The following is a 27,854-nucleotide window of genomic DNA, read 5'->3' on the forward strand; positions in this document are numbered from 1 at the left end:
AGGTGCAAGGCACTGAGTGAAGGGCTCTCTGTAATGTCTGTCCCCTTCCAGAGCCTGCTTTTGCTGCTGGCAGAGGGGCAGAGGGGCCTGGCTTTGGCTGCCCTGTCCATGCTTGCATCCCTATTCCAGGCCACCCAGCTCTCCCTTCACAGCGGTGTTGTGCACCTCCCCATAAACACCATCAACACAGGTGATAAAAACTGTAAACTTTAAAACTGTTAAAAAATGAGAGACCAGCACTGGCTCCATAAAGAGCCTCTTCCTGGGGGCTTTTCCCTAGAAACACTCTGCTCAGCCCAAATCTCAGCTGTGGTTACCAGCAGCAATGATGACCTGGGCTACTCCTGAGGCCTTGGTTGTAGAAAGGTTTCTGGCAGGCACAGGCATGCTGAGGATGGGCTCTCACAGCTGCCAGCAACCTTGTGCCAGCAGAAGGGCTCCAGCAACTCGAGTGGGTGATGGCAAAGACCTGCAAAACCCTGGAGCGTGCTGCTGCTACAGGGAGCCCTTCGATATCCCAGGGTGAGCCCTGCAAGCTGGCAGCTGGGCCAAGGCACATCTGCCCAGCCCAGAGGGTGTCACTGGGAGTGTGTGGGGCTGTAGCGACGCTCGAACTGCTCCACGTCGAACTTGCGCTTGCAGCCAGCGTAGTTCATGTAGCGAATCTTCCCAAAGATCGGCCGCTCCGCCCAGCCCTGGTCGTGAATGCCACAGATGGACCACAGGCAGCCTGCCGGGCACAGGGACACCGGTGTTAGCTCTCCCCCTTGCTCAGGGGCACCCAGAGAGCAAGGGGGATCTGAGTGCAAGGTAGGACGGGCTGGAGTTGCCTGCAGAGAGCCCCCACTGCAGCCCTGGCCACCCGAGCTACGGCCTCCCAGCCTGTGCCCCCAGCCTGCAGCTTGCCTACGTATCCATTGGGGTCCCTCCCGTCCAGCTCGTAGCGGTCGTTGAGGTAGATGGCAAACTGCAGGGCCTCCTCAGGGGAGTGCGTCCACTCCAGGATCTTCTTGGCCCAGTACATCCGCAGGAAGCCGTGCATCTTGCCCTCCTGGACCATCTGCAGCTGCAGGGATGGAGACAGCCATGAGGGTCAGGCCATGGCAGGTCACCTCCATGCCTCAGAAAAAAGCTCAGTATTTTGTGGGGAAGATGTAGGGCAGTACCTGGGCAGCATTCCAGAGTGGGTCATGTGTGGTCCCCTGCTCCAGCTCCTGCAGACTGTACAGATAAGGCCTCTTGTCTTTGGCATGGACCTTCAGGGTGGTTTGTGCCCAGTCATAGGCGCCTGTGAGCAAGAGATGAAGGGCAACACTGAGCAACCTGTTCTGCAGGGTGCTGAGAACCACTCTACTGAGGCCACTGTGCCCTGGAGGCACCAGTCTTGAAGAGGGCACTCGTCAGCTTCTGTCCTACCTCCAGAAGAGACCAAATGATGGGACATTAGTGGCCCCACAGCCCTTCTCCTAGCAGAACTAGGATTGCCAAGTTGGAGTGAGCAGCTGGGCACCCAGCATGGCCCACGTGACCCAGGATGTTACCCTGCACACTGTCGTAGTTCTCATTGTAGTAGCAGAAGTTTTCAGCCAGCTCCCGCCGCACCACAGCCTCCTCCACAAACGCATCCACCGAGTCCTTGTAACTGCGCCGCTGCTTCTGCACTTCCAGGATGGCTCTTTGGGTGGAAACCTGGCCTGGGGACACGGGGAAGCACCAAGTCAGGCTGCTGGACCCAGCCACAATGCTCAGTCCTGCTGCAGAGTGGGAAGCCTGGGACACTCACCGAAGTGAAGCCATGGGGAGAGGTTGCTGAGAGCTGCCTTGTTGGGATCATTCCTGTGGCTGCTGAAGGATTTCAGTCGCTCTGCAATGAAGGACTTGAGCACAGCCATCCCTGCAGCTGTGCCAGGGGTTGCCCACTCCACCTCCTTCACGGTGTGGTCCACCTGCAAGCTGGAATAACAGGCCTCCCAAGCGATGGGCTGGGCGGCAACCAAGCAGTGAGTGCATCTGCAGAATCTCTTCAGTGAGGGCTGCCCTGAATGTTATGTCCCCAACCAGCAAAGTCCCCAGTCCATGCCAGCCTCTTCCTTTTAACTAGCCCTCTGCATGGCAGAGATGTGGGAACTGAATGAATGAGGTGGGAACCTCCCATCCCCAGGGCATCCTCATCTCCACACCATCTGTGTGTGACCTCAGGCAGGCCACTGTCCTCATTCCCTGCCAACCCCTCCCAGGATCACAAAGGACTTATGAAACACTCTGAGACCTGCCCATGAATGGGTTTGAGTGTCTCCTACTGGTACCTCTGCTGGGCAGGAGGGCGGATGTGGGTGACGAACAACAGGGGGAAACTCGGTGAGGAACTCGGGGAGCTGAGCGTGGATCTTGCCCCGGATGGTCCTGGCGCTGTACTCCTGCTTGGGGGAGGCAACCCAGCAGGGCACGATGTTGTGGGCATCAACCTGGCAGCAAAGCAGAGGAGAAGGGTGTGAGAAGCAAACAATCCTGGCAACATGACACACATGCTCTCTGCTCAAGTCAGACACAGGAGACAAGTTTGTCCCACATCTCACCAGCCAGTTTTCCATTCCCAGAGTGCTGGCACCCACCTGTGCAAATGGCACATCCTCTGGCAAGCGTTCCCTGACATCCTCTACCCACTGCCGGGGGAGGCGGAGGGGGCTGAAGTCTGTCACCAGCCCACCCACGCCATGCTCCGTCACAAACGCGGGCAGCACATCCTTGGCATAGCCCAGCAGCAAGTGGAAGGGGATGTTCAGCTCTGCACACTCCTGCAGCGACACGGAAATGGCTGTGGGACAGTTCATGGCTCTGCAAACCCCACCCAAGCAGCATCTGCTGAAGGGATGGATCTGCCTCCCCTTTCCCCATTTGCCCTGTCCCACCCAGCACGGACATCCCGTGGCTGTACCTCTGCTACCTCCTGCAGACCCCTCAGCATGAACCTGTAGTGGCGGATGGTGGCCTCCAGAAATTTGGGCACCAAGCAGAAGCAGACATGCAGAGGCAGCTCCTGTTTGAAGGCCAGGCGCTGGGCGTAGAGGAAAGCCCAATTATCTGGGGAAAATACACAGGGCAGCGTCAGGATGGGGATGGGGCCTTTATAGGAAGTTTCCCCCCAGACCCCCCTATAGAGAGTGGGGCCAGCACCAAAGTTATCGAAGGAGGGACCAGCGCTTTTACTACCCCTGGGAGCCCCTTCCACCAGCCGGTTCTCACCTTGCACTCGCTGATCCCGGCACATCCAGTAAAGGATGCACCGAGCATCATCCTTCAGGTCCGAGACCTGCGAGACAAGGCGAACCCGCTTTTTGTTGTACTTGAACTCTCGAACGGACGGGGCCGCCCTCCGACGGGCCTCCTGTATCGCCTCCTCTCCCTCCGTCCTCCTCCGATTCACGCACGGCACCTCCGTGGCCTCGGCCTTCCGCTTCCCCCGTGCCCGCCGCATCCTCAGCGCCGCCCGGAGCAGCGTGGCTGCGCTGCCAGAGGAACACAGGCCGGACTGATTCCCGCGCTTCCCGGGAATCCCGGCCCCGGCCTGCCCCCAGAGCCCGGGGGATGCCGGTCCCCAGCCCGTGCTGCTCCTCGGGAACCGGGTAATAACGGTGTTACGGTCCCCGGCCCGATCCGCTCCTGGTGTCCATACCTGGGCTCCGGGTGCCGGTGCCGATGCCGATCGCCGCTGGCAGCCACGCGGCCCGAGTGTTACACAAGCCGGGGCGGGCGCTGAGGGCGTGCCCACAGGCGAGGCCATCCCGAGGGGCGCGGCTCCGCCACCGGCACCGCCCCCACGCAGGGGCGCAGGTGCTGCTCCCATGGCCCCGGCGCGCCCAGGGCGCTGCACCTGCCCCGGGAGGGGTGTCCGTGCCCGCTGGTGCCTCCCCTCCGTCCGCCCGGGAACAAGGAAGCAGCACCAGCTACCTCCAGCCATCACTCGGCAGCGTAGTTCCCTGCTGGCGCCTTCCCCACGCCCTGTGCCTTCGGGTCCCTCACCTTGCAAGGCCTTGGGGCGCTGCCTTTGGACATGACTCGGGGCACGGCAGGGCTGCCCCTGCTGCTGCTGAGCCTCGCTGTGCTGGATCTCTCACTGGGTAAGGGCTCAGCGGTGTGTGGAGATATCCATGGGGTGGGGGGGTGAAGGAGGAGCGTCGTACTCCAGGGTGGTGGGTGGCCCTGGGGTGACTTTGCCCACTGAGGTGAAACACTTTGGATGCTGTTTGCTCTCCGACATCCCTGTCCTAGTGAGCAAACGCGGCAGTGCTTTATAGAACACAAGCAACAAGCTCTATTTCTTTGCCTCTGATGTGGGTCTCCATCTGGGAAGAGAAGACCTTAGGCTCAGCTGGACCCCTTGCTGAGCCTTGGTCCTTGCTGGGCTCATTGCTTCTGCTACAATCTGCCCAGTAGGCCCTGCCCAAATGGCAACCTCACTGGGAGGTACTAGGCCTGGAGACCTTCAAATGCCATCCCAACATTTGCACTTGATGCAAAGTAAGAGCAGTGTTGAGTGGAGCACTGGGAATAAACCTGCAGCTTGTACCTCCTGAGAGCCTTGACCTGCAGCTATAGATCCCCTCCTGCTGCACCCCTCAACCCCCTCCCAGAGCTTTTGTGGGTTGCAACAGGTCCCTCATGGACATGCCCTGAGCTGCAAGCTGGGGTTTGTTCCTTTGTGGGGCTAGTTCCACAAAGCACTTCCCCATTGCCGTTATTTACACCCACTGCTATCAGTTCCTGACTATCTGCAGCACAGAGGGTTTGTTTAAACTGCTGCTGCTGCACTTCCAGACTGTCTCAGGTCACCAGTTCCTGCTTGGCTCTTCCTGCCAGACGGGTTTGTCTGACTTCCTCCAGGGATGGGTGAAGATGGGGGAATGGGTCTGAGGACTGGTGCTCAGAGGAGTTTCTGCCCTGAAACCAGCAATGGCCATGGCTTGTTCCTGCTTTGTCAGGCTGGGGATTTATGTGGTCAGCCTGGCTGATTGTCACGTTCCTGTTCAGGAAATCCACGTGCTTGGTCCATGTAGGACAGGGAATCCCCACTCCTGATGATCCATGGCTGAGGCAAGACTTGGGCAGTTCATGGTGGTGGTAATATTGCACCATTCCCAGCACAGCCATGGTCCCAGCCTTTCACTGCCAGCCCTTGTGTGCTGTCTCCCACCTCTTTGCAGGGACCACTGTCAAAGATATGACAAACCCTACATCTCTCACTCTCCCAACCTCCTTGACACCCACAGAGACCACAGCACCACTGTCCAACAGCAGCTCAAGCACTGCAGCCACCTTCCCTTCCTCTCATCCTGCAACCTCCACCCCAGAGATGCCAATGGATGCCTTCACACCCAGTGCTTCTACAGCTCAGCAGAGCAGCCTGGCAGCCTCCAACATCACCACACCACAGGCAAGGGGCAGCAGAGCTGACAGCACTCCTGGGTCACCTGGGCTGGCACCCAGCACCAGCAATACCCCAGCAGGGCTGGAAACCACCACCAGCAGTACCCCAGCAGTGCTGGGGCTCACTACCACCAGCACCACCCCAGCAGGGCTGGGGCTCACCACCACCAGCAAGCCACCTCCAACCTCCACGGCCATGACACCCAGCTATGACAAGAGTACCACTGTCACATCTGTGGGGACCAGCACAGCCCTGGCTGCCAGCTCATTTGGAGTTGAAACGAGCATGCTGCCTCCCTCCACCTCTGCTCTTCTCTCCTCCACTGGGCTGGGCACCACGCTTGCCACCAGCCCCCACCAAGAGCCAGCCATGACCACGCTGCTTGGCAGCCCATCCCCAGGGACCAGCACCACCTCTGCTTCCACCACCCCAGAAGTGACAGACACTTCAGATGGGCCCTTGACGACCCCATCAGACACCATGACCTCCCGTGGTACCACCACAGACGTCCCTGGGACCGCCCCTGGTACTTTCACCCCAACAGAGCCAGAGACCCCCAGTGACACTGCAGGTGAGTGCAGCCTCCGGGCACCCGGAGAGTAGGATCAGGGTGGTAAATCCCCACAGGATCTCCCATCTTGCTCAGCCAAGCACTTGGCTTCTTCCCCCAGGGGCCACCTGGTCTTCATGCTCTTCAGGGCAGTGGCTGGGTGCCAGGCTGGGGACCTGTGCTGTGGTGTGACAGTACTGCCATGTGGCCGTGCCCCCAGCACTGAGCCTGTGTGTATACACCCCCATGTGAACAATCTGTGTACCCTGTACCCCGAGAAGTGTGATGTACCCCTGAAGTCCCCCAGGGAGCTGTGCCCTGGCAGTGCAGCTTTCTGGGCACCTGTGTCCTGTCACTGTGGCTGTGTCCTGGTGGCTGTTGCAGGAGCCTTTATCCTGGCACTGCAGATGTACTCTGGTGACAGCTCACCCCGTGCACCTCAACCAGGACAGGGACACTGTACCCTGCCCCAGTACCCCTTGCCATGCACATATTCCTGGTGTCCCTGTACCCCAGCAGAGCCCCTGTATCCTCACAGAGTACAGGCAGCACCCTGGCCCTGTGCCTGTGCAGTGAGAGCACCTCATCAGAGTGCCAGCACCCTGGTGGTGGGCTCTGTGTGCCTGTGCCCTGGCAGTGCCCCCATGCAGCTGCTCAGCAGCAGGGTGGCCATGCCCTGACAGTCCTCCAGCATGCCTGCCTGCCTGTGGAATGCCATACCTGGCCCAGGGCCTGCTCTTGTCCCTGAGCCCAGAAGGAGGAAGCAGCCCCAGCAGTGCTCCTGGGCCATGCTGTGACACGGGGAAGTGATGCCTGCACAGACAGCCCAGGGGACAAACCCTCAGCCTGGGGCACGCCCTTCCTGAGCTGTGTGCCTGTTCCCTGGCCGGCTCCTCGGCTCACACAGAGCTGGCTGTTGTCTCCTGAGGGTGTTGGTGCCGGGAGCCAGCACCAAACATCACCCCCGTGGCGGAGCGCGGGGTTCTGGGCAGCCTGGAGCATTCCTGGGCTCTTTCCCATTGTCACCCTCCCCTCAGCAGGCAGAGGACGGCCACAGGAGCCAGGTCTGTAGTAGTGGTGGCCTTGGTGGCCTGTCCTGCCCACTTTTTGTGGCTGTTGTGGGTCCAGCCGTGCAGTTGATGTTTGCTGGGCACTGCAGCAGTCCCTGGGAGTGTTCGTGCCGGGTGGAAGCCGCTGCCTCGCTGCCAGCACCTGGAGGGTGAAAGGACCCAGCTGGATGCTCCTGCTCTGCTGGGTGAAGGAGACCTGGAAAACCCAGTGCTGGGGCTGTGGGGAGCACTCAGAGCAGTGCCTGTGGGGGTTTGTCAGCTCCTGCTCACCTGGACATGGCTGGGCAGAGAGGAGGGCTGGCCCTGCCCCTGCTCTGGCCCCTGCTGCTGCTGCTGCTGCTGAGCCTCACCTGCCTCTCCGTGCTGCACCTGGCTCTGGGTAAGGGCTCAGTGGGCTGCAGTGCTCTCTGCTGGGTGGGTGGTGAGTGGGGAGCATCATTCCCAGCGTGGAGGGGTGGCACCTCTGGGGTGCAGGGTGCTGGGATGCTGTGGGGCTGTTTCCTGCTTCTTAAATGGGAAGCAGAGGTGGACTTGCTGCTTCTCCCTTTGTGAGGGTGAGGCCCTGCTGTGCAGATGCTCACCTGGCGTGGGCTAGGGTCAGACCTTTGCCCTTCTCTGTATTTTTATTTACCCAGCTGCTGTGTGCAGAGAGGGCCTGGCTGCCAGGGGCTTTGGAAGTTTCTGGCTGGCTTAGCTGAAAGCAGATGGTAGCTTGTGTTTCGGTTTCGCATTCTCACGCAAGCAGAGCCCCAGACTCACTGGGTTTGTGCTGGGATCACTGGGGAATCCAGTCTGGTATCCCAAAGCCACCACCTGACAGACACCCCTGGACAAAGGTCCAGGTAGCCAGGCTGTCCTGCCTGTCCTGTGGAGAGGGTTACAGATCCCTGGGCTTTTCTGGGGACAGCACATTGCTCTGGTACAGTCCACAGTGGAAGAGAGGACAATTCCTCCTGTGCCCCACCCCCTCCCTCCCTCCCAGAGCTTTTGTGGGTCACAGCACGTCTGCTCATCCTGAGCTGCAGGCTGGGATCTGTTCCTTTGTGGGGCTGCTTCCCCCCTGCCATTATTTACACCCACTGCTATCAGTTCCTGACTATCTGCAGCACAGAGGGTTTGTTTAAACTGCTGCTGCTGCACTTCCAGACTGTCTCAGGTCACCAGTTCCTGCTTGGCTCTTCCTGCCAGACGGGTTTGTCTGACTTCCTCCAGGGATGGGTGAAGATGGGGGAATGGGTCTGAGGACTGGTGCTCAGAGGAGTTTCTGCCCTGAAACCAGCAATGGCCATGGCTTGTTCCTGCTTTGTCAGGCTGGGGATTTATGTGGTCAGCCTGGCTGATACCCATTGAAGAGATCTGTGTGTTTGATCCATGCAGGACAGTGAGCTCCCCCTCCCAGTGCTCCATGGCTGATGCAGCTCTTGAGTTCCTGGGGGAGCTCACTGTGCTGGTGATGCTGCACCATGCCCAGCACAGCCATGGACCCAGCCCTTCACCACAAACCCTTGTGCATCTCATTGTCCCCACTCTTTGCAGAGACCACTGCCCTGGGTGTGACAGCAACTGTGTCCCCAGCTCTCCCTACCTCCTCAGCACCCATGGAGAGCTCAACACTGCTGCCTACCACTGACTCCAGCACCACAGCCACCCTCCTTTCCTCCAGCCCTGAAACAGAAGCCTCCACCCCAGAGGAGTCCAGCACATCCACAGAGACTGAAAACACCTCACCTCCCACTGTGCTTTCTCCCACCACAACTACAGAAGATTCATCTGAATCTACAGAAGAGACCTTGGCAACCCTGGCAGACACCACAGCCAGCCCTGTTATCAGCACATCTGACCCCATGGGCACTCCCTCTTCCAGCTACCCAGACAGGACCACTCCTGACATCTTCCCCTCAACTGTGGAGTCAACTCCAGGTACCCTGACAGTGTCTGGGACCCCCAGTGCAGCTGGGTGGGTTCAGCTGGGGGGCTCCTGAAGGCAGGGAGGTGGTCAGGGTGACAAATCCCCATAGGAATTTCATGTACTTGGGTGGCTTCACACAGGTGGCTTCACCCAGGCCTGTGCCCAGCTGCAGGAGCATCCTGTACCCCTGCACGCAGACAGCACTAACCTATCATTGCTTTGCCCAGGCACTGAGCCCTCTTCTCCTGCCTCCAGCTCAGCCCAGACCTCAGAGGCTGCTGCCCTCAGCACACCTACAGCCCTGCCAACGCTGCTGCCAACCTGCCCCTCTGCCTCACCCAACACCAGTAAGTGCAGTGCCCGTGGGCATCACCACCCTTGGGCAGCATCAGTGCTTGGGGCCATGCAGGGGGCCCTGGAGCCCCACTGTTCTTGCTGTGCTCTCAGTGTGGGGTGCTGGTGCTTTGGGGTACATGGGGTTGCTCTACAGTGAGAGGCTTGTTCTGGCAGTGCAGTGTGTCCATGACACAATTTACCTGGGAGGAAGTTCCATGTCTGTGCCAGCAACCCTGGGGAGAGACCCCCAGGTCCTCTGGCCCAGCCCAGAGTTCAAGGGCAATAACCAGGGTCCTGTTTTTAACCCCCAGATGCATCTCACCTGTTTCTGTCCCTGAGGCTGACCACCCCTCTGGACCTGGGGAACACCACGGTGCAGGAGCTGCTGTTGTCCAAGGTGAGGTGTGCAGGAGGAGATCCTGCATCTGCCAGCTGTGGTTCCCCCAGTCAGGGAGGGGAATGGCTGCATCTTGCATGGAATGTCAGCCAGAGCCCTTTCAGGTGAAGGGGAGACCCTCCTTTGGCTGCCACAGTCCAGGATCAGGCCCTTTGTCTGTGGGGACAGGGGGAGGGAGATGTCTGGCACAGTTTGATGGCTGTTCTTTCCCCCCAGCTCCGTGAGGACCTGCAGACAGCATTCCCATGTGCTGGCCTGTCACTGGCATGGCGAGGGAAGAGGAGGACTTGACTGCTGCCTCTCACCTGGACTGCCACGCACCTGCTGCCAGCTCCTCACTCCATGGTGGTGAAGGCCCCTGGGGAATCCCATACAGCTCCTCTTGAACCTGGGGCTTCCTGTCCTTCACTCTGTACCCCCAGTCCCCTCCTGACCCTTCCCACAGCCTGTCTGAAGAGCCTGAGCCCTCCCACCACCCTGCTCCAGACCTGATTCCTCCTCCAACTCTGCTGGGGGCTGGGAGAAGGGGACCCTATGGAACTGGGCTTTTACATCTGGGACTGAGCTGCCTCAGCCATCAAAGCCACCCTGGGGACAGAGGAATGAGAGGAAGGAGACCTGAAGCCCCCAGTACTGCTGTGCCCAAGGCTCACCTGTGGCATTGCTGACAGAGGATGACACCCATGCCGGGCAGTAAATAGAAATTCCATGTTTTCTGTGTTGAAGTGATGACTTCTTTATTTTCCAAGTTGTCTTTCCCAATTTTCAGCTTTGCCATCTATTGGAGGTACCGGTGATGAAAACTGAGTCCCCAGAGCTTTGTGTGGAGAGACGGGCTCAGTGCTGTCCCCTCCCACCAGGGGCTGCTGCAGACATTCCCAAGGATGGCTCAGCACCCTGGCAGACTGGTGGTCTCTGCTCTGGAGCTCTCTGCCCCAAAACACCCCACAGCTGCAGGGGCAGCACTGTGGGGCTGTGGAAATCCCGTGGGCTGTGCTCCCTCCCTGTTTTTTCCAGTCCCCAACTAAGGAGACACTGTAACATCTGACCCCCTGCAGCAAAGTCATTTATTAACTGATTAATTAGCCAGATAAAATCCAACTGAAGCAATTATTAGCCTTAGCAAGCCACCTCTCCTGGAGATGGAAAACTGAAATAATTAGCAAAATAGCCTCGTTGCGTGTCAGGGGTTGTTTTTGGCTGATCCCTGCTCCTCCCTGGCAGCCCTCACTGCTCAGGGAGGGCTGGGAGGGGGCGTGTGGGGCTGTGGGATTCCTAACCTGGGGACTTCTCTCAGGCTGCCTGGATTGTCAGCTGGCTGGGAAGGAGCCAGCAGCTGGACAGGATGGGGAGAGACACCGTGGGGTCACCCAGCTGCCTGCCAGTTCACAGGGCCTGGGAGAGGCTGTGCCCAGGCAGCTTGTCAGGATGCTCCCATTTGGGGTGCCCCTTGCGTCCCAGGGTGGCCCCTTTGCTCTTTAGGATGCTGCCTGGCTTTTGTGGGCTCCTTGGACCTTTTGAGGCTGAGAGAGGTCCCTTGGCAGCTGGGCAAGGAGCTGGGGAGCAGGGCAAAGCCTGCTGGAAGGAGTCCCCGTGCTGGCTGCCTGGTGGGGTGCTGGGAAAGAAATCCTTGTGGTCTGCCTACGCCTTGGAGCCGGGCCAGGAGTCCTCCCACGGCGCGTCCCACTGGGCTGTTTGCTCCGGCTGCTGAATCCATAACTTCAGACCCCAGGACATGGCCGAGTGCCAGGGCCGGGGTAATGGAGCCAAACTGCGTCACAAAGGGAGGAAAAGGTCCTGAAGTGCTGGGATGAAAAGGTGACCAGGGTACTCACTGTTCCCTGCTGGCACAGCCGCCTTCCACCGCGGTCGTGGGGGGAGGAGATGCTCTGGACCCCCTGTCACCAGCCTGGGAGGGAGTAGAGGGGCACAGAGGGAAGATGTGGCTCCCTTGGAGGGGTGTCCCTGCCCTGGCAGTGGTGGCACAGAGCTCTGACAAGCCCCTGACACTGCCCTTACTCTCTGTGCCTGCTGTCCTTGAGGTGCCACCCTCACCCCATGGCTGCTGGCCTGGCACAGACTGTTGCCCAGAGGGGCTTGGGAGGCTGGATCCAAGTCCTGCTGCTTTCCCAGTCCACAACAGAGTTCTCAGCCTCTTTACATTGCAATCTCTCAGCATTGTCCAAAGGAACAAATCTTGTGCCCAACATGATGTCACCTTCAGAGGACCTGGCAGAATCATGGGACGTGTCTCAGGACCCTTGTGACTCAGGTGTCCCTTCCAGTGTCCCCCTTCCCTTCACCCCTGCTGATGGCTGTAGCCCAGCTCCCACTCTTTGGCAGGAGGGTGTTGCAACACACCCAGCATGCCAAGTCATCCAGAACCTGTGGGGTTGATGGATAACCTGGTTTCCCCCATTGCCACCCCTGAGCCCTCTCCCAGTGCCCTTGCCAGGAGGCTGGAGGGGAGCCAGTGGGAGATGCTGTGTTCTCCACAGGACTGGAACAACCAGCCCATTAATTCCAGGAAAGCTGATAAGGCACTGTGCTGGGCCATGCTCTGCCATGCTGCATGGGGCAGAGCCCCTGGCTGCTGGGATTCATGGAATTGTCCCCTGGCCACAGGCTCCTGAAGGGCTCCAGTGCCCACATGACGCTTTGTCTTTGGTAACAGGGGATTAATGACTTTTACAGGAACCAGCACTTTTCCAGGACCTTGGTTTCAGATACAGCAAAAGGATCAATAAGAAGCCCCTTCCCAGAGTGGTAACAGGGTACTGTCCTCAAGATGAGACATCCCTTGGTGGCTCTGGGCTTTCTTGGGAGGGTGTGCCAATGCCTGAGCAGAGGGATGAGTTTTGTTTGTCAGCCCTGTCACTCTGCTGGGAGATGGGCATTTCTGGGGCACAGCATGGGCAGCAGTAGCAGGCACAAGGGTCTCCAGGCAGTGCTGGCCTCTGTGGAGCACAGAGAGGAGCTTGCAGGCACAAGGGTCTCCAGGCAGTGCTGGACTCTGTGGAGCACGGACAGGAACTTGCGGGCAGGCTGGGGCCAGCCCTTGCTTCAGCTGAGTTGTTTTCCTCTATGCTGAGCAGCATGTTTGCAACAATCCCTGTGGTTCCCACCACATTTTGCACCTCAAACACCATCTGCAGCAACACTCCCCAGCGTCAGCATGTATTCCCCATTGGGGTTGCTCTCCAAAGTGATCCAGCATCGTCAGCACGGGCAGGAGCCACTCTCCCACGGCAGGTTTACACCTCTCAAATCCTCCATCAGCCCTGGTGTGCTCATTGCTCAGGTGGTCCCGGATGGGTCAGTCGCCCCCAGACCTGCAGGGCTGGTTGTCAGACCCCAGTGCAGTGTCCCCCCGGTGCACACCCGCGGTGGCATTTGGGTGGGCGGGTGTTCGGTTCCAGGTGAGCGAGTTCCCGGTTTATGGTCTGTGCGCGGTTCCCCTGCCGGGGGTGCTGCGGGGGTTTCACAGGACGGGTTTGCTCAGCCGTGACCCGGCCTCCCCCGGCGTTTCCCCATCCGCAGTGCCCGCTGCAGGCTCCGGGTGTCACTTGAGTGCTGCCTGCCCGGCTCCAGCGGGACACCGTGTACCGCCTAACACCCCTCATAACACTTTGCAGGAGCTGCCCGGGGGCATTTCTGGTTAAGAAGTGTTTAATTGACTACAAAACCATGTAGTGGTGGGAGTTTGCATAATGCTGTTCACAGGGGAGCTGGCAGCAGTGTTCAAGGGGGCGTGCAGGAATTGCTGCTCCAGGAGGATGAGGGGGGTGAGACAGAGGGGTGAATGACTCAGAGGATCCCCACAGCAGGGAAGGGGGTCTGGGTCTGCTCCTTTTCTGCTCCATCCCCTGAGGATGGTGGTCCAACCTTGCAGAGAAGCTTCCCTGGACCATTTACCCCCTCCCAGCACCCCAGCACTGCTGTGCCCAGCCTGAGGTGCAGTTTTCAAACCCCACTGGGGTGTGCTGGGGCTCTCAAGAGGGATCCCCAGGGCTCCCAGTTGCAGCTGAGCACTGTGGAGCTCAACTGACACCCCAGGGCCTCGCCCCAGCCATGCTTTTCCCTGCTTCATAACCTGCCTCTGCCCTCGGGGAGCCAGGTGGAGACCTGTGTCCTGCCTTGTTCTGGGCTGAGACATGGCTCAGCTGGTGATTTTAGTGTCCATGGTGTCCTCACAGACATGGTGACACCAGCTGGCACTGCCCTGTCACCACCACACACTGCTCTGTGGCACCATACCCTGCATGTGGAGCAGGGTCTGTGGGGTCTGTGGGGTGACTGCCATGGGGAACAGGCTGTGTGGGATCAGTGGAGTGACTGCCATGGGGAACAGGCTGTGTGGGGTCTGTGGGGTGACTGCCATGCCCCTGTTTGCAGTGCCGCACACAGCTTTGGGCTCAGCTTCACCTCCTGGTGCTGGCAGCCCAGGGAGTTGCACCAGGCTGAGCCCAGGTCCCTGGGGAGATGTGGGTCCCTGCAGGGTGGGCTTTGGGTACCCCCAGCCTATGCCCAGCTGAGCAGGGCATCCAGCCCCTGGGCAGGGGAGGGCTCCACTGGAAGGGAAGGGTGACAGGGACGTTGGAGGGAAGGGACCGGGGGCGGGAGAGGACGTCCCCAACCTGCCTCCTCCTGCCATCCCTATAAATGGGAGGGAGCAGGAGCGGGAGCACCTGTGGGACTCCAGCTCTGCAGGACAGGCAGGCAGGGAGGGACGGAGGGAGCTGCTCCCTGCTGCTCTCTCCTCCCTTTGAGCTTCCTGGTGCTCTGCTTGTGTGGAGGCCTGAGGCATGGGGACCAGGGCATGGACGCTCTCCACGCTGCTGGGATGCTGCGCATGGATTCTGCACGGTATGTCCTGTATTCTTCTGCTAGCCCATGTGCTCCCTGAGCCCTGCCACGGTGCAGCAGGTACTCTGTGAGATGCTTTTCTCTCCTGGCTGTACTGGAAACTCCTCTTAGGACCAGTCCTTGCAAGGTATTGCAGCCAAAGAGCTGGAAAAGCATTTTACAGGGCAGGCATCACCCTGAGGTGATGCCCGATGGGGCCGTGGGAGAGATGAGAGCCCAGCCCCGAAGCCTGCAGGCAGCTCTGTGCCCCTCCAGCAAAGGAGCCAAGGGAAGGCAGCTGGCAGAGCAGGACCCAGGGATGCTCCCATCCCTCCCACGTCCCAGGGAAGAGCAAATGCTGGTGCTCCATGCTGGGGCCCCCTCTTGCACAAACTTCCCATGAATGGGTGTGTGGGGTAGATGGCGTTTCCTGCTCCATATTGAAGAATTAATATAAAACAATGATTTACCAGGGCGAGTGGGCCGAACTAAACTGGGGTGACTTGACTGATTTACTTTGTTTTCCCTGAGATCGGGAGGGAAGCTGCTGAGCTCCTTTGGCTGAGGGGGCTGCTACAAAGAGCCTTTTCCAGCCAGGGAAGATGACACTGAAGCAGCCTGCCAGGAAAGGGAATGTGGGTCTAGCAGAGGATGGACCCCTGGAGGACTGCTCTGGCACAGGAGCTGTGCTCATTAATGACCCTGCACAAGCTATCTGGGAGCTAACGAGCTGAGCCTGCGGTGAGGCTGGAGGCACCTCTGCTGCAGGGAGATCTGGTTGCCTGTCAGGGGGAACCTGATGAACTGGAGCACCAGGATTGGGAACAGGCTGGGGCTGTCAGGCTGTGGCAGAGCCCTGCTGGATCTTGCCATCGGGGTGCCCTTGGTCTCCCCTAATTGGAGCTCCCTAAAGCCAAGCGTCAGCAGATCCAGCCGGCTCCTCACGGAGCCAGCGGCAGCACCTTGGTCACCCCAGAGCCTGTGTCCCTGTCCTGAAAATGAGACCGTGTGAAACATCACCCATGGGTGCCCACAGGTTCTGGGAGAGACGTCTGGGATGTGGGCAGGTGTTTCTTCCTTTCTGCAGAGCTCCTGGATGTGGGGCTAGGATTTTGGCAGCAGGAGGAGACAACTGTAAGAAGGGCTTGGTCCTGGGAGCTTGCAAATATTCCTCCATGGGTGGGGAACCCCTGGTGCCTTCACTCAGCTGGAGGCAAGAGGGATGGGGGCAGGAGCAGGCAGGCGCCCAGCCCCGGAGAGTTTTATTGAACCTGCTTGAAGTGCAGCAGATCAGAATCCATCTGCAGTCAGGGAAGGCGTCCCTAAGCCTTGGCTTTCCTGTCTGACAAAGGGCTTTGTGTAAAGTCATTTAAATGTCCCTCAGACACTCAAAAGGTGAAAAAACACAGAACCCCCCAGGCTCTGCAGAAGCCACTGTGCTCAGAGCTGTCCCTGCAGTGATGGAAAGAGGGCTGAGGGCTGCCCTGGGGTGGCAGAGCTCCACAGACACCCCCAGGGCTATCAACCAGACTTACTGGGCTCCAGCTCTAGCCAGTGGCCAGGCATCCCAGTACCACCCCCAGCACGACTGGACTGGGTTTCAGCAGCTGGTTTTCCTCCAGGCTTGCACCAGTGTCTCCCTCTGAGCTGCCATGAGTTGTGTCCAGCCTCAGCTGCCAGCTGCTGATGCTGAGGATGCAACGTGCAGGGCTGTACCCAAGGCAGCCCAGACTGCACTCCTTGGCTTTTAAATCAGGGCCTTGTGAGGCTGTGGGATGAGACAGAAGAGGTTTAAGAAATGGTGGAAGCTTTGAGATTCTCACAGAGAGGTGTCTGAGCTGGCAGGCTGCCAGCTCCCACTGTAACACTCCCCTTTGTGCTTCTCTGCAGGGCTTGGGGCTGTTACTGCTGTCCCCGTCACCACCGATGGGTCCTTCACTGTGGGGACAGCCTTCCCCATGACAACAGAGGACGACTGGACCCAAACCACAGAGAGGAGTGTCACAGCAGCTGATGCTGAGACCTTCCCTCCCTGGACTGAGATGGACCCGGTGATGGCAAAGAGCGAGTACAGCCCTTCAGTGCCAGCTTTGGGGAATGAGACCAAGGCTCTGAACACGACTCAGAGTAATGAGGGAAGATCTGCTGCTCCCAATATGGCCACAACTGCCGCTGCCATCACTGCACAGCACCCCGCTGTCACCCCAGAAGTAGTGCAAGATGAACCAGAGGTCCCTCCTGATGTCCCTCTCGGGACCACCCCTGTCCTTGAGGATGTGAAGGAGGGCATCACTACAGACCCCAGTCCTGGCACTGCATCCCTGCACAGCACCCCTCCCCTGGCAGTCACCTGGGTGCCACAGCCAACTGCTGGTGTCACTGTGCTGCCCGGCCAAGGGGTGAGCACTGCCCAGGGAGCAGTGCAGGAAGGTGAGATCCTGCCTGAAGATATCCAAAGTGAAGCCAGTGCCAGCTCCTTGGGCTCCAGTCCTGGCACTGGGGAGCTGCTTCCAGCCCAGCAGGATGGAGCAGTTGGTGGGGATGAGGGCATTAACCCAGAGCCAGCAGGAGAAACGGCCCCAGCTGGTGAGGAAAGTCCCTTGCCTTCAGAATCTGGAGATCCAGGAGATGCAATAAATGGTGAACTCAGCACAGCCAGCTCATCCCACCTACCTGCAGAGAGCCCAGTGCTGTCAGGAGCAGTGGAAAGCCCTGGGAAGTCCTCCCTCCTCCCCGGCCCGGTCACTTCGCTGGCACCATCCGATGGTGGGGATGGGGATGGGGATGGGCAGGGAGTTCCCGGGATGCCATCAGACGCTCCTGGTTCAGCCTCGCCGCCTGCAGCCAGCAGGGCACCAGCAGCGCCCGAGGAAACAGAGGACGTTGCCACCTCCGTGCCGGCACCAGGGGCTCCCACTGAGGCACAGAGCGACACCAATCTCCCGGTCTCGGCCGCTGCCCTGCCCGCAGGGGATGTGGGAGCTGTGGATCTGCCCAGTCCATCTCTCCAGCCTGCCCCATGGCAGACCCCCACTGGAGAGCAGCCACTGCTGCTTCCTGATGCTCTGACACCCCCCACAGACACCCCCAGTGCTCCTGGGGATGCTCACCCAGCCCCAGAGGCTGGAGCCAGCGCCCTGCCTGACGCTGATGCTGCAGCACAGACACCAGCAAGTCCTGACCTCGCTGTTGCCCCAGAAGTAGCTGTGTCTCCATCTCCTGGGGAGTCACAGCCAGCTGGAGCTCCCCAGGATGCTGATGGACTTGGCACTGGCTTGAGTTCAGATTCAGGTACCCCCAGCTCAGCACCTTTTGTACCTGATGGACTGGCCTGGCCCAGTGCTGGGATCCAGGGCCAGGGAGCTGAGGGGACGGGGGACATGGCACTGGCAGAAGGGTCAGGGGATGCCAGTCCCTATGAAGATACCCAGAGTGACACGAGTCCTCCAGCCCTTCAGCCCTCAGGATCGCCTGCTGATAATGGAGAGCTGCTGACCGGAGGATCAGAAGACTTGGCAAATGCTGAACTTTCCCCTCCATCAGCACTTGGGGATGGAACAGAAACAGCAACAGGAGGAGCCCCGGCTCTGGGACAAGTGTCCTCATCTAGTTCTGCACCTCCCAGCAATGCTGGAATGGAGTCTGATCTCTCAGGGCCTGAAGGACCAGGGGACCTGCCCAGTGAATCTGCCAGTGCTCCTGGGGCTGTGTCCCCAGCCCTGGGGTCTGTCGCTGGCCCCGTGTCTGAGGCAGAGACACCAGTGATCCCTGACCTCAGTGCTGCCCAGGGAGCACCTGGGTCTCCATCCTTTGGAGGGTCAGAGCCATGGGGAGCAGCAGCTGGTGCTCCTGGGGCAGCAGGACTCCCTGGGGTCCAAGGGCCAGACACCGACTCCACTTCAGCGTGGGGTACCCCCAGCTCAGCAGCTCATGAACCAGTGGGACCCCCCTCACCTGGCCTTGGGGACCAGCCTGGCACAGATGTGGAGCTGCCAGCAGCAGAAGGGCAAGGAGCCAGCGTGGCAGAGCCAGCAGTGGAAGGAGCAGGCAGTGGGATTGAGTCTGAGCCATCCCTGAGCTCCACTGCAGGGAGTGGAGCAGCAGCAGCTGGGAGGGATCAAGTGCCCAGTGCTGGTTCCCCAACTGGTATTACCTCTCCCAATGATGTGGCAGCACCTTCTGTGTCAAGGGGTGATGAAGCAGAACCCATCTCATCTGCAGCCCCTGGCCCTGACAGTCTGTCCCCAGCCTCTCCAGAAGGTGAAACTGGCCCAGGGCTTGGTCTGGTGCAGGGGGCTGAGAGTGCATGGGATGTAGCACAGGCAGAAAACCCAGAGAGTGGAAATCCCAACATGGAGACAAGTCCTTCAGCTGTCGGCCCTCAGCAGGACCTCAGTAACACTGGAGAGCTGCCAGCAGAAGAAACCGGGGATGTTGTGCCTGCTGAACTTTCCCCTCCATCAGCACTTGGGGATGGAACAGAAACAGCAACAGGAGGAGCCCCAGCACTGGGACAAGTGTCCTCATCTAGTTCTGCACCTCCCAGCAATGCTGGAATGGAGTCTGATCTCTCAGGGCCTGAAGGACCAGGGGACCTGCCCAGTGAATCTGCCAGTGCTCCTGGGGCTGTGTCCCCAGCCCTGGGGTCTGTCGCTGGCCCCGTGTCTGAGGCAGAGACACCAGTGATCCCTGACCTCAGTGCTGCCCAGGGAGCACCTGGGTCTCCATCCTTTGGAGGGTCAGAGCTATGGGGAGCAGCAGCTGGTGCTCCTGGGGCAGCAGGACTCCCTGGGGTCCAAGGGCCAGACACCGACTCCACTTCAGCGTGGGGTACCCCCAGCTCAGCAGCTCATGAACCAGTGGGACCCCCCTCACCTGGCCTTGGGGACCAGCCTGGCACAGATGTGGAGCTGCCAGCAGCAGAAGGGCAAGGAGCCAGCGTGGCAGAGCCAGCAGTGGAAGGAGCAGGCAGTGGGATTGAGTCTGAGCCATCCCTGAGCTCCACTGCAGGGAGTGGAGCAGCAGCAGCTGGGATGGATCAAGTGCCCAGTGCTGGTTCCCCAACTGGTATTACCTCTCCCAATGATGTGGCAGCACCTTCTGTGTCAAGGGGTGATGAAGCAGAACCCATCTCATCTGCAGCCCCTGGCCCTGACAGTCTGTCCCCAGCCTCTCCAGAAGGTGAAACTGGCCCAGGGCTTGGTCTGGTGCAGGGGGCTGAGAGTGCAGGGGATGTAGCACAGGCAGAAAACCCAGAGAGTGGAAATCCCAACATGGAGACAAGTCCTTCAGCTGTCAGCCCTCAGCAGGGTGAAGTGCCTGGTGCAGGTTCCTCACCTGGTCCAGCCTCTCCCAGTGGTGATGTCGCAGCATCCTCTGTTTCAGATCCATCCAGCCTGGGTGCACTGGGAGACACAGACAGTGCTGCTGGAGGTGTTCAGCCTGCCCTGGGTGCTGGCACTGGTGTCCTTCCTGCTGCAGGAGAAGGGGCAAGTGAAGGGGCTGGTGTTGTAGGGTCCACAGGGCAGTCCCAGGCTCCTCCTGGAATGGGACCAGCTGGTTCAGAGAGCCTTGATGGAGAAACGGGAGGTGTGTTGCAGTCTGCATCTTCTTCCTCATCTAGAGAGGGGTCTTCATCACCTGGGAGGATGGGCGAGGCTGCTGATGAAAAAGGCCTTCCTGGAGCTACTGCAGCTGGTGCTGGCTTGAACACAGGCCTGGGGGCTGCTGGCCCTCGGGAAGCCTCTGTGTCTGCCCCTGGATCCCAAAGTGGTGCCAATACTGAACTTTCCAATGGAAAACTGAGCGAGGTCGATGTGGTGGAGGTGCCTGGAGGAGCCTCAGTGAATGGGGGACCTTCCCCTGGTGCCAGCCTGGTCCCAGTGGCTCCAGACAACAGTGGTGTTTCCAGTGGCATGATCACCTCAGTGCCTGGCTCTGTGCCTCTCCCTGGACAGGGGCTGAGCTCGGGGCTGGCACCCAACTCTGCCCCAAGCACCCAGAGTGGGAGCAGCCCCCTGCTGCCAGGGTCACCAGGGGAGCTGCCAGAAGCAGCTGGTGGTGCTCAGTCGTGGTCTCTTGAAGATGAGGTGGCCTCAGGCATGCCGGCACCTTTGGGAGAAGCGTCCCCTCGTGCTCCCACATCCCCCAACGCTGCCCCAGCACCGCCTTCTGCTCCACAGAGAGGGAATTCTGCAGAGGAGGTGTCTGCCAGCCCTGGGCCTCTGGCACGTGAGTCCATAGTGGGGTCCTCTGCCGGGGGAGAGGGAGAGCTGTGGGCTGCTGTGCCAGGGGGAGCTGCCTTGCTCCTGCCTCCCCAGCAGCTGGGAAGCCCTGGAGGCCCCTCTGGGGATGCTGACAGCCCTGCTCCTGGAGAAGGGAGTGCTGTGCTCCAGGGAACCAGGACAGGACAGGGGGATGTAACCCATCTCCTTCCCGGGGCACAGATGGAGGCTCACTCCCCACCTGGGCTCCCTGGCCTTCCTCCCTCTGGGATCACTGCTGGCAGTCCCGGAGCACAAACCCTGGGGCCAGGACCTGCTGGTGGCTCATCACCCACTGCCCTGCAGCCACCCCTGGGCAGGGAGCTGACCACCAGCCTGGCAAACAGAGCCCCTGCTGCCACCCCTGGGTCAAGCTTTGCTGGAGCCTCCCCAGGCCGGGGGGGATCCCAGGGCGGGTCTCCAGGCACATCCTGCAGCCCGGCCCCAGCCCCAGCAGCCCCCCTGCCCAGAGGCAAGGAGGTGCTTCCCAGGCCAGGAGCAGCCACTGCCACCTCCCGTGCATCGTCCCCTGTGGTTCCAGCTCCACCAGGAGTGCCAGCAGCTGCCCCAACCCTGCTGCCCAGTCCCGCAGGTACGTGATGCTCACAGAGCAGCCTGGTGGGACTAACTAATGTGACCATCCTCAGGGACATTCAGTGCCCAGAAAATAGGGGATCTATTTGAAGGCAGGATCCTGGGGGAGACACGCCCTGAGGAGCCCCTGCACGTGAGCTTGCAATGTTGGCAGGCTGAGACTGCTTTCAATACAGTCCCATCAGCTGGAAAACCCATCCCCTCCAAATGTTTTTTTTTTCAGACATAAATAGGGAGCTGGAGGCTGTAGAAGTCTCTAGAAAGAGCTGTGGGTGTTTAATTCTGTGCTGTCCTCTGCCACAGTCCTTGTACAATGTCCTTCCCCTCCTAATGGCAGTCATTCAGTGTCCCAACAGGGCTGGTTGGAGCAGGGGACAGTGACCACAAAGGCCATCACAGGAGGTTTAGGGCAGCTGTGTTTGTGTAAGGCTGTGAAAGGGGGGGGGAACAAGCTCCTGCAAGGGAAGGTGACATGCAGAGTGTCCCTGGAGGCTTTAAGCAGTGTCCCCCCATCCTTCTGCTGCCCAGGTTCTGTCCCAGTAGAAGCAAGATAATTTCAGCCCTTTTAAATTTTTGATACAAACCAAAAGCTTTGCTGTAAATGTGGTTTGGTTTTATTGTTTGTTTTCTTTCCCAGTTCCAGCTGTGCCCCTCTATGCATATGGAGCAAGGGAAAATGATCAGGAGTACGTGGAAAGGAAAGTGGATTTTAATTCTCCACTTTTCAAGCCCGAGACTGGATTCCCATTTGGGAGAACTCTGCGCAGCTCTCTCTACGTGAGTCCACTTGGGCTTGACTCATTGGGCAATTGGCCATCACCTGAACCCCTGGGAGAGGCACCAGGGACCAGGTGCCTGGGATGGGACTGTTGTGGGGCTGCAGCTGTTGGGATGCTGCTGGGCTCTGTTTGCAGCAGAAGGTGACTTTGTGGCCATTTCAGCAGCGGCAGGTGGTGGCTTTCCTTGGGCATTCTCAAAATGGACCTGGAAATGGGAGGGCTGCCACCCCCATGCCTGGGAGTGCTGCTGGTCCTGACCTCACCTGATGGAGGGATCCCTCTGCTCAGTTCACAGACAATGGACAGATCATTTTCCCAGCCTCGGACAACAATGTCCTCACGTACCCCAACCCTCCTGCCAGTGGCTTCAATGGCCACGAAGAGGTCCCCATGATCGCTGTGTTTTGGGACAACGCTGACTTCTCCAGAGGTGTTGGCACCACCTTTTACCAGGTGAGTGGAGCCACCTGGGAGCGCGATTGCACCAACACCTTTTGATTATAAGCTCATCACTTATTTTGTGGATGCCTCTTGAGATGTGTAATTAATGGACCTTAATGTTTTTTCCCTTTTCTGAGCCAAACCTAAGAGCTGTTGGTGCTATGTCACCTCTTGAGCCATCCAAATCCCATCCAGCACTTTGGCTACAGGGCACTGAGTGTGACCCCAGCCTAGGCCCCCTGGGAGCTGTGACCCCAGCCTTTTGTCCCCCTGGGAGCTGACACAGACGTTGGTGTTCCCAACACCAGGAGTTCTCCACCCTCAACACGGCCAAGCCGCCCTTTGTCCGTGACGTGGAAGTGAAGGTCCGGCGCTACCTGAGGTCCTCCTACTCTGCAGCCTGGACCCTGAAAATCACCTGGGAGAAGGCACCTGTGCACTCAGCACGGACTGACACCCGGAAGGTAAGGGCTGATGGAACACAGGCACTGTTGAATTGTCAAAAAACACCAAGACCCGCAGGCAATGACCTTCTCTGTGCCTGAATATAAGGGCCAGTTTTGTGACAAAGGCCAGTCTTCAAGAATTTTGCCCAAAAGGACTGGGCTGTGCCCATTTTTTGGTGGTTTCCAGGGTTTTTGAGGGACACCTTTAGTTGAACTTCCCCCATTCCATAAAACCTTTCTCTTTAAGGTGGTGGGAGTTTATTATGCACCAGAAATGCTGTTTTTTGGAGGCATAAAATTGGGTGAATTTGAAGCTTGTCATGGAACAGTTTCAAAGTAAAGCCATCACATTTTCCATGTGAAATGTGAACCAGGCCTAGCTGTGTTTGCCTTGTTTCCCTCCAGACCTCAGTCTGGCCATTCCCCAGCAAGCACTGCCCCACACCCTGAATTTTAAACCCCACATCTTCACTCACTTTCTTACCTGTCTGCAACCCTTCTCCCCAGACTATCACATACCAGGCTGTCCTGACCACTGATGGCTTCAGGTCCTACATCCTGATGCTGTACCAGGACGGAGGCATGCAGTGGGATTACACCAGGCTCCCTTCCACCAATGTGCTCATCGGCTACACCAGGTACAGCAGCTCAGCACCCCATCCCTGCCTCCTCTGGCACTGGGATGCATCCCTCCCACAGCTCCCACTGGTCAAATCCTTCCCCCATATCCCAGGGAGTGCCCTACAAGGATGAGGGCAGCCCAGATATGGTCTGCATGCCTATACATTCTAACATATAGGGGCCTCACAAACAAATTCACCCCATTAGGGACTGGATCATGCTGCAGCACGCTGTCTTGCTGGGCTGTGCTTGCTGTAAGATCCACAAATCCCTCTGGAGTGCTGGGCCCCCAGCATCCTGGTGGTTTGGGTGGAAGGAGTGGGAAACAGGGGATGTTTGCTGAACTTTGCACCAGTCGAGGGAAGGGATTTCCGTGCTTGGCCGGAGCAGTTGCTTCCTGCCTCCTTGCATTACGTCTCTCCCTGTTCACGCTGTCTCCAGGGCTTTCTCATTAGCTGCCTGCTGGAGCTGGGTAAGGAAAAGGTGGCCTGGATGGGAAGCACAGGCAGCACAGGCATGTGTGTGCGTGTGTGTGTGCCTGTGTGTGAGTGATCACTCGTGGGTTTCTCCTCCAAATCGCCTGGCAAAATGCTGGAAACCATGGAAGCTGCTCGTGGGGGTCTCCAGATGCCTGTGGGCTCAGCCCCTGGTGCAGCAGGAGTGTTTGCAGCACCCAAAAAGAGCTGTACCCCACAGAGAGGAGGAAGCAGGCTGGGGCAGCTCATGCCTTTGCCCTCCTGTCCCAAGAGCTGTCATGTGGGTGCTGCAATTCCACTGGCACGGGGTCAGGATGGCTGGAGGGCAGGCTGGGGCTGGGGCTGGGGCTGGGATAATCCCACCCAGGAAGAGCAACCCTTGATTTTTCCTTTTTTTCTCTTCACTCAGTGGGGATGGATTTTACCACAATGATGACTTGACTAAGAGACCTCCAGCTGCCAAATATCGCCCTGACCAGTTCAGGGGCTACAACACAGGTAGTGCCACACAGCTGGGGTGGGTTCACAAGGAGGGGAATATTCCCAGGCAATGAAATCTAGCCTGCCACTGTGGCAAGGCCCTCACTGAGTTCTCAAGCCCAGGCTTTCCCCCTGAAGCACATTTCCCCTGGGTACCTGCTATGCCCTAAGGCTGAAACATCCCTGCTGTGCCCATGGTCACTTTCTGTGCCAATGGCTCTGTCCCAAGGCTTTCTTTTTGACAAGAGCCTCTCCGCCTGTTTCCCTTCTGTTGAGTGGCTGTTCAACATACAGTGGAGGTCAATGTGGGTTTAGCTTCCAGCATCAGCACTGCATGACTCTCACCTTGAGACAGAGCAGCCCCTGTGGTCCCCTTGGCCAGAGGTGACAGCTCGTGCTTTCTCTCCCTGCTCAGACCTCCGTGGGTTGTGGATTTACAAACTGGAGAGCCGCGTGGGCATCAACTACCGGCTGAAGTGCCTGGCATGGACGGGGCAGCAGCAGGAGCCCCGGGCATGGAGCCAGGGCCTGCCCACCTGCCCCTGCTCCCTGCAGCAAGGGCAGCAGGACCCACGCTTCAAGAGCAGCCGTGGAGGCAAGTGGACATGCTGCTACCTCACCGTCCCCATCCCCAGGCTGTCCTTCCCCACCTTTCCTGCAGGGGTGGCTGGGGTCCCACCTTGCAGGGCGGGCAGGTGACCCTAAGGAAAAGGAGAGAGGGACTGGCCTACCCTTCAGAGACAGGAAAAGCGAGGAGGATTGAGAGCTGACCTCTTCTTGTCTTATTAGACTGGCCAGAGTTGGTCTGACCTGCATGGGGATGCTGGGGACCAGGGTCTCCCCCTGGGGACCACTCAAATGGTCTCCATCAGTTCCCCCAAACCCCTGTAGCACTGTGGGTGATGTGGTGGCAGTGCTGGATAACGAGGAGCCAGCTCTGGCCCAGCCCTTGCCCTGAGGCAGGCGTGCTGGCTGGGCAGAGCTGTCTGAGGCTCCCTGGTGCCCCTTTCAGGCAGGTGGGGTGCCCGTGTCTCCATGCTGCACTCGGCCTCCCCCAACCAGCACGGCGCCGGCGTGCGCTGCCTGTACGACAGCCAGGACCAGCTCATCGAGGGCAGGCAGGAGAGGTACTGGAGGAACTCCAGGCAGGCGTCACCCTACCGTGGTAAGCACAGCCTGCCTTGACATCCCCTGCCCGAGGCTGGCATTGTTTAGCCTGTAAATAATTTTAATCTCTGTGCCAACCTGTTTCTTGACATGCTGTTTCCCTTGGAGGGAGTGTGGAGCTGCCAAAAGCCTCGCCTGGAACCAGCCCATCTCCCTCCCCTTCCCTTCAGCCCCTCACTGTCCTTTTTGTCCCAGACCAGGAGCTGAAGCTGTATGACTGGTGCTGTAATCGGGCGGGCAGTGCCCACCTCTGCGCCCGCTACAGCGAGAAGAGGCCGAAGATTGGCTGTGATGGATACCAGTCCCCCAGCACGGGTGGGTCTGCAGCTCATGTGCACTGGCGTGGTGCTGTCTTGGTGCCCAGGGCTGGGAGGGGAGTGGGAATGTCCCAGCCTCCCTGTGGTTAAGGCAGCAAGAGCCCTGAGCAGATGGGGAAGGGTTTTGGGGTGCTCATATGCAGGCTGTAACATGCCCTGGGCTGTGGGGGTTGTGGAGGCATCTCCCTCAGCACAGAACCACCAGCACGGTCTGGAGGTAATGGCACTGGGAGGTCAGGAGGGCCACAGCAAATGTGGTTATGGTGTAAGCTGACATGGGGCTTTCTTGCAATCCTTAACAGATTCCTCTGAGGAGGCAGAGAATGACTCAGATGAGCAGATAGGTAAGCAGGACTGTGGGGTCTCCTTTCCCTCTCTCCCTGTGCCCCTGCAAGAAAATGTCCTGGGGCTCCCAGCTTGCCCCTCAGGGAGAAGGTGGCTGAGCAAATCTCATTTCTTCTTTGCAGATGGAGAGGACAAGTAACTGGGAGGTTTTTGCACACCTGCAGCACGTTCTGGGCCATGGCTGATCCTCAAACCCTTTGATCTGCTCTTCCCCCGTGTCCCCCACAGAACCCATCACCCCTGGCCACCACACAGGGCAGCTCACTTGGCAGTGCCTGCAGTTGCCTGCCCTGGCACAAGCTCACATTTCTAACCCAGACTTGTCCCAGGGATTCAGTTGCTTTAGTTGTCCTTTCCCAGATGCAGCTGGGGGGCAGAACTGGTGGGGAGGTGGGCAGGTACCCCCCACTGCACACACCACCTTGTCCTTCCCACATCCCACTGTGCTCCCATGCTGCAGGGTGAGGCTGGACCCCTGGGAAAGGGTTAAACACCACCCATGGGTTGACTGTGGCCAAGCCCTTAAATGCCAGGGTGCACCAGGCTTGTCATGTGAGCCTGTCCTGTCTTGTCCCCCACTTCTGTTTCCCAGCCATCCCTCCCTGAGTGGTCCCTGGGCCCTGTCTCTCCTTCAGGAGAAGGGACTATCCTCCAGATCAAGCCAGAATCAGATCAATGCATCTGCTGGGTGTGTGAGGGCAAAATGCAACCCCATGATCAGAAATGTTGGCAGAAAAATCATTTTTTTTGTGTAATAGAGCATCTTCCTTTCTTAAAAAAAAATTAAATCATTGTCAAATCTTGTTTGTTCAATAAGACCTTGGAAGGGTTTGGGCATCAGTGATCCTGCAGCAGCCATGTCCTCTCCAAACTGGGGTGGGAAGCAGTCCTCTCCAAACTGGAGCAGACTTGGAGCAGCAGGATTACAGGATATTTCTGTTCCTGGCTTTGGTACTGGAGATGCAGCTCAGCTAGGGTCTAGGGCAGTGAATGGGGTGAGAGTTGGGGATCTGATGGGGTCTGATAGTCCCTCCTTGGGTCAGCATCTCCCACTCACCAGGGCTGAAGGGCTGTGGGATGTTTGTAGGGGTCAAAGCCTGACGAGAGTGATCTGAGCCACTGCAAGCAGGGTCAGGAGACTTGCAGGTGTGTAGGGAAAATGAGGGGATGAAGCCACCAAAAATTTACATCCATTTTCACTTTGGCTCTGTGGAACAAGCAGAAAGCAAGGACTTGAGGGCTCAATGATAGTGAAGCAGAGACCCTTGAGGTGCAGACAATTTAACAGCAAGCCAACATTTTTGGTTTATTCTATTTGGTTCCTAAGGGATTACAATCACTGCATTGCCCCACCTGACCCTGATCTCAGGGGATCTGCAGGGTCTGTTATATT

General features: G+C 58.7%; 3 protein-coding genes across 4 annotated transcripts; 2 read left to right on the top strand and 1 right to left on the bottom strand.

Moving 5' to 3' along the window:
• Window positions 1–194: 194 nt before the first annotated feature.
• On the bottom strand, window positions 195–3,730 carry LOC132077574 (deoxyribodipyrimidine photo-lyase-like). Its single transcript, XM_059479378.1, has 10 exons — window positions 3,674–3,730; window positions 3,244–3,506; window positions 2,936–3,081; window positions 2,613–2,795; window positions 2,307–2,465; window positions 1,784–1,982; window positions 1,542–1,694; window positions 1,167–1,288; window positions 907–1,066; window positions 195–730 (listed from the first exon to the last, which is right to left on the bottom strand). The coding sequence occupies exons 2-10, from the start codon at window positions 3,473–3,475 to the stop codon at window positions 579–581; spliced, it is 1,506 nt and encodes a 501-aa protein (XP_059335361.1). The 5' UTR covers window positions 3,476–3,506; window positions 3,674–3,730; the 3' UTR covers window positions 195–578.
• A 154-nt stretch (window positions 3,731–3,884) lies between these two features.
• LOC132077575 (mucin-2-like) lies at window positions 3,885–10,412 on the top strand. Of its 2 annotated transcripts, XM_059479379.1 has the most exons (6): window positions 3,885–4,118; window positions 5,268–5,996; window positions 8,582–8,965; window positions 9,182–9,301; window positions 9,602–9,687; window positions 9,904–10,412. In XM_059479379.1, the coding sequence occupies exons 1-6, from the start codon at window positions 4,052–4,054 to the stop codon at window positions 9,976–9,978; spliced, it is 1,461 nt and encodes a 486-aa protein (XP_059335362.1). In that variant the 5' UTR covers window positions 3,885–4,051; the 3' UTR covers window positions 9,979–10,412. The 2 variants fall into 2 exon arrangements, with proteins under 2 accessions (XP_059335362.1, XP_059335363.1); XM_059479380.1 differs by lacking the exon at window positions 9,182–9,301.
• Window positions 10,413–14,381: 3,969 nt separating this feature from the next.
• Window positions 14,382–27,264, top strand: LOC132077859 (mucin-4-like). The gene is made up of 13 exons (XM_059479765.1): window positions 14,382–14,553; window positions 16,423–20,763; window positions 22,027–22,166; window positions 22,457–22,621; window positions 22,918–23,073; window positions 23,563–23,693; window positions 24,562–24,650; window positions 25,048–25,231; window positions 25,649–25,797; window positions 25,995–26,114; window positions 26,419–26,460; window positions 26,584–26,816; window positions 26,864–27,264. The coding sequence occupies exons 1-12, from the start codon at window positions 14,493–14,495 to the stop codon at window positions 26,598–26,600; spliced, it is 5,595 nt and encodes a 1,864-aa protein (XP_059335748.1). The 5' UTR covers window positions 14,382–14,492; the 3' UTR covers window positions 26,601–26,816; window positions 26,864–27,264.
• The last annotated feature ends 590 nt before the right edge of the window (window positions 27,265–27,854 follow it).

The sequence above is a fragment of the Ammospiza nelsoni genome, chromosome 10, assembly GCF_027579445.1.
Source record: "Ammospiza nelsoni isolate bAmmNel1 chromosome 10, bAmmNel1.pri, whole genome shotgun sequence".
Taxonomy (NCBI): domain Eukaryota; kingdom Metazoa; phylum Chordata; class Aves; order Passeriformes; family Passerellidae; genus Ammospiza; species Ammospiza nelsoni.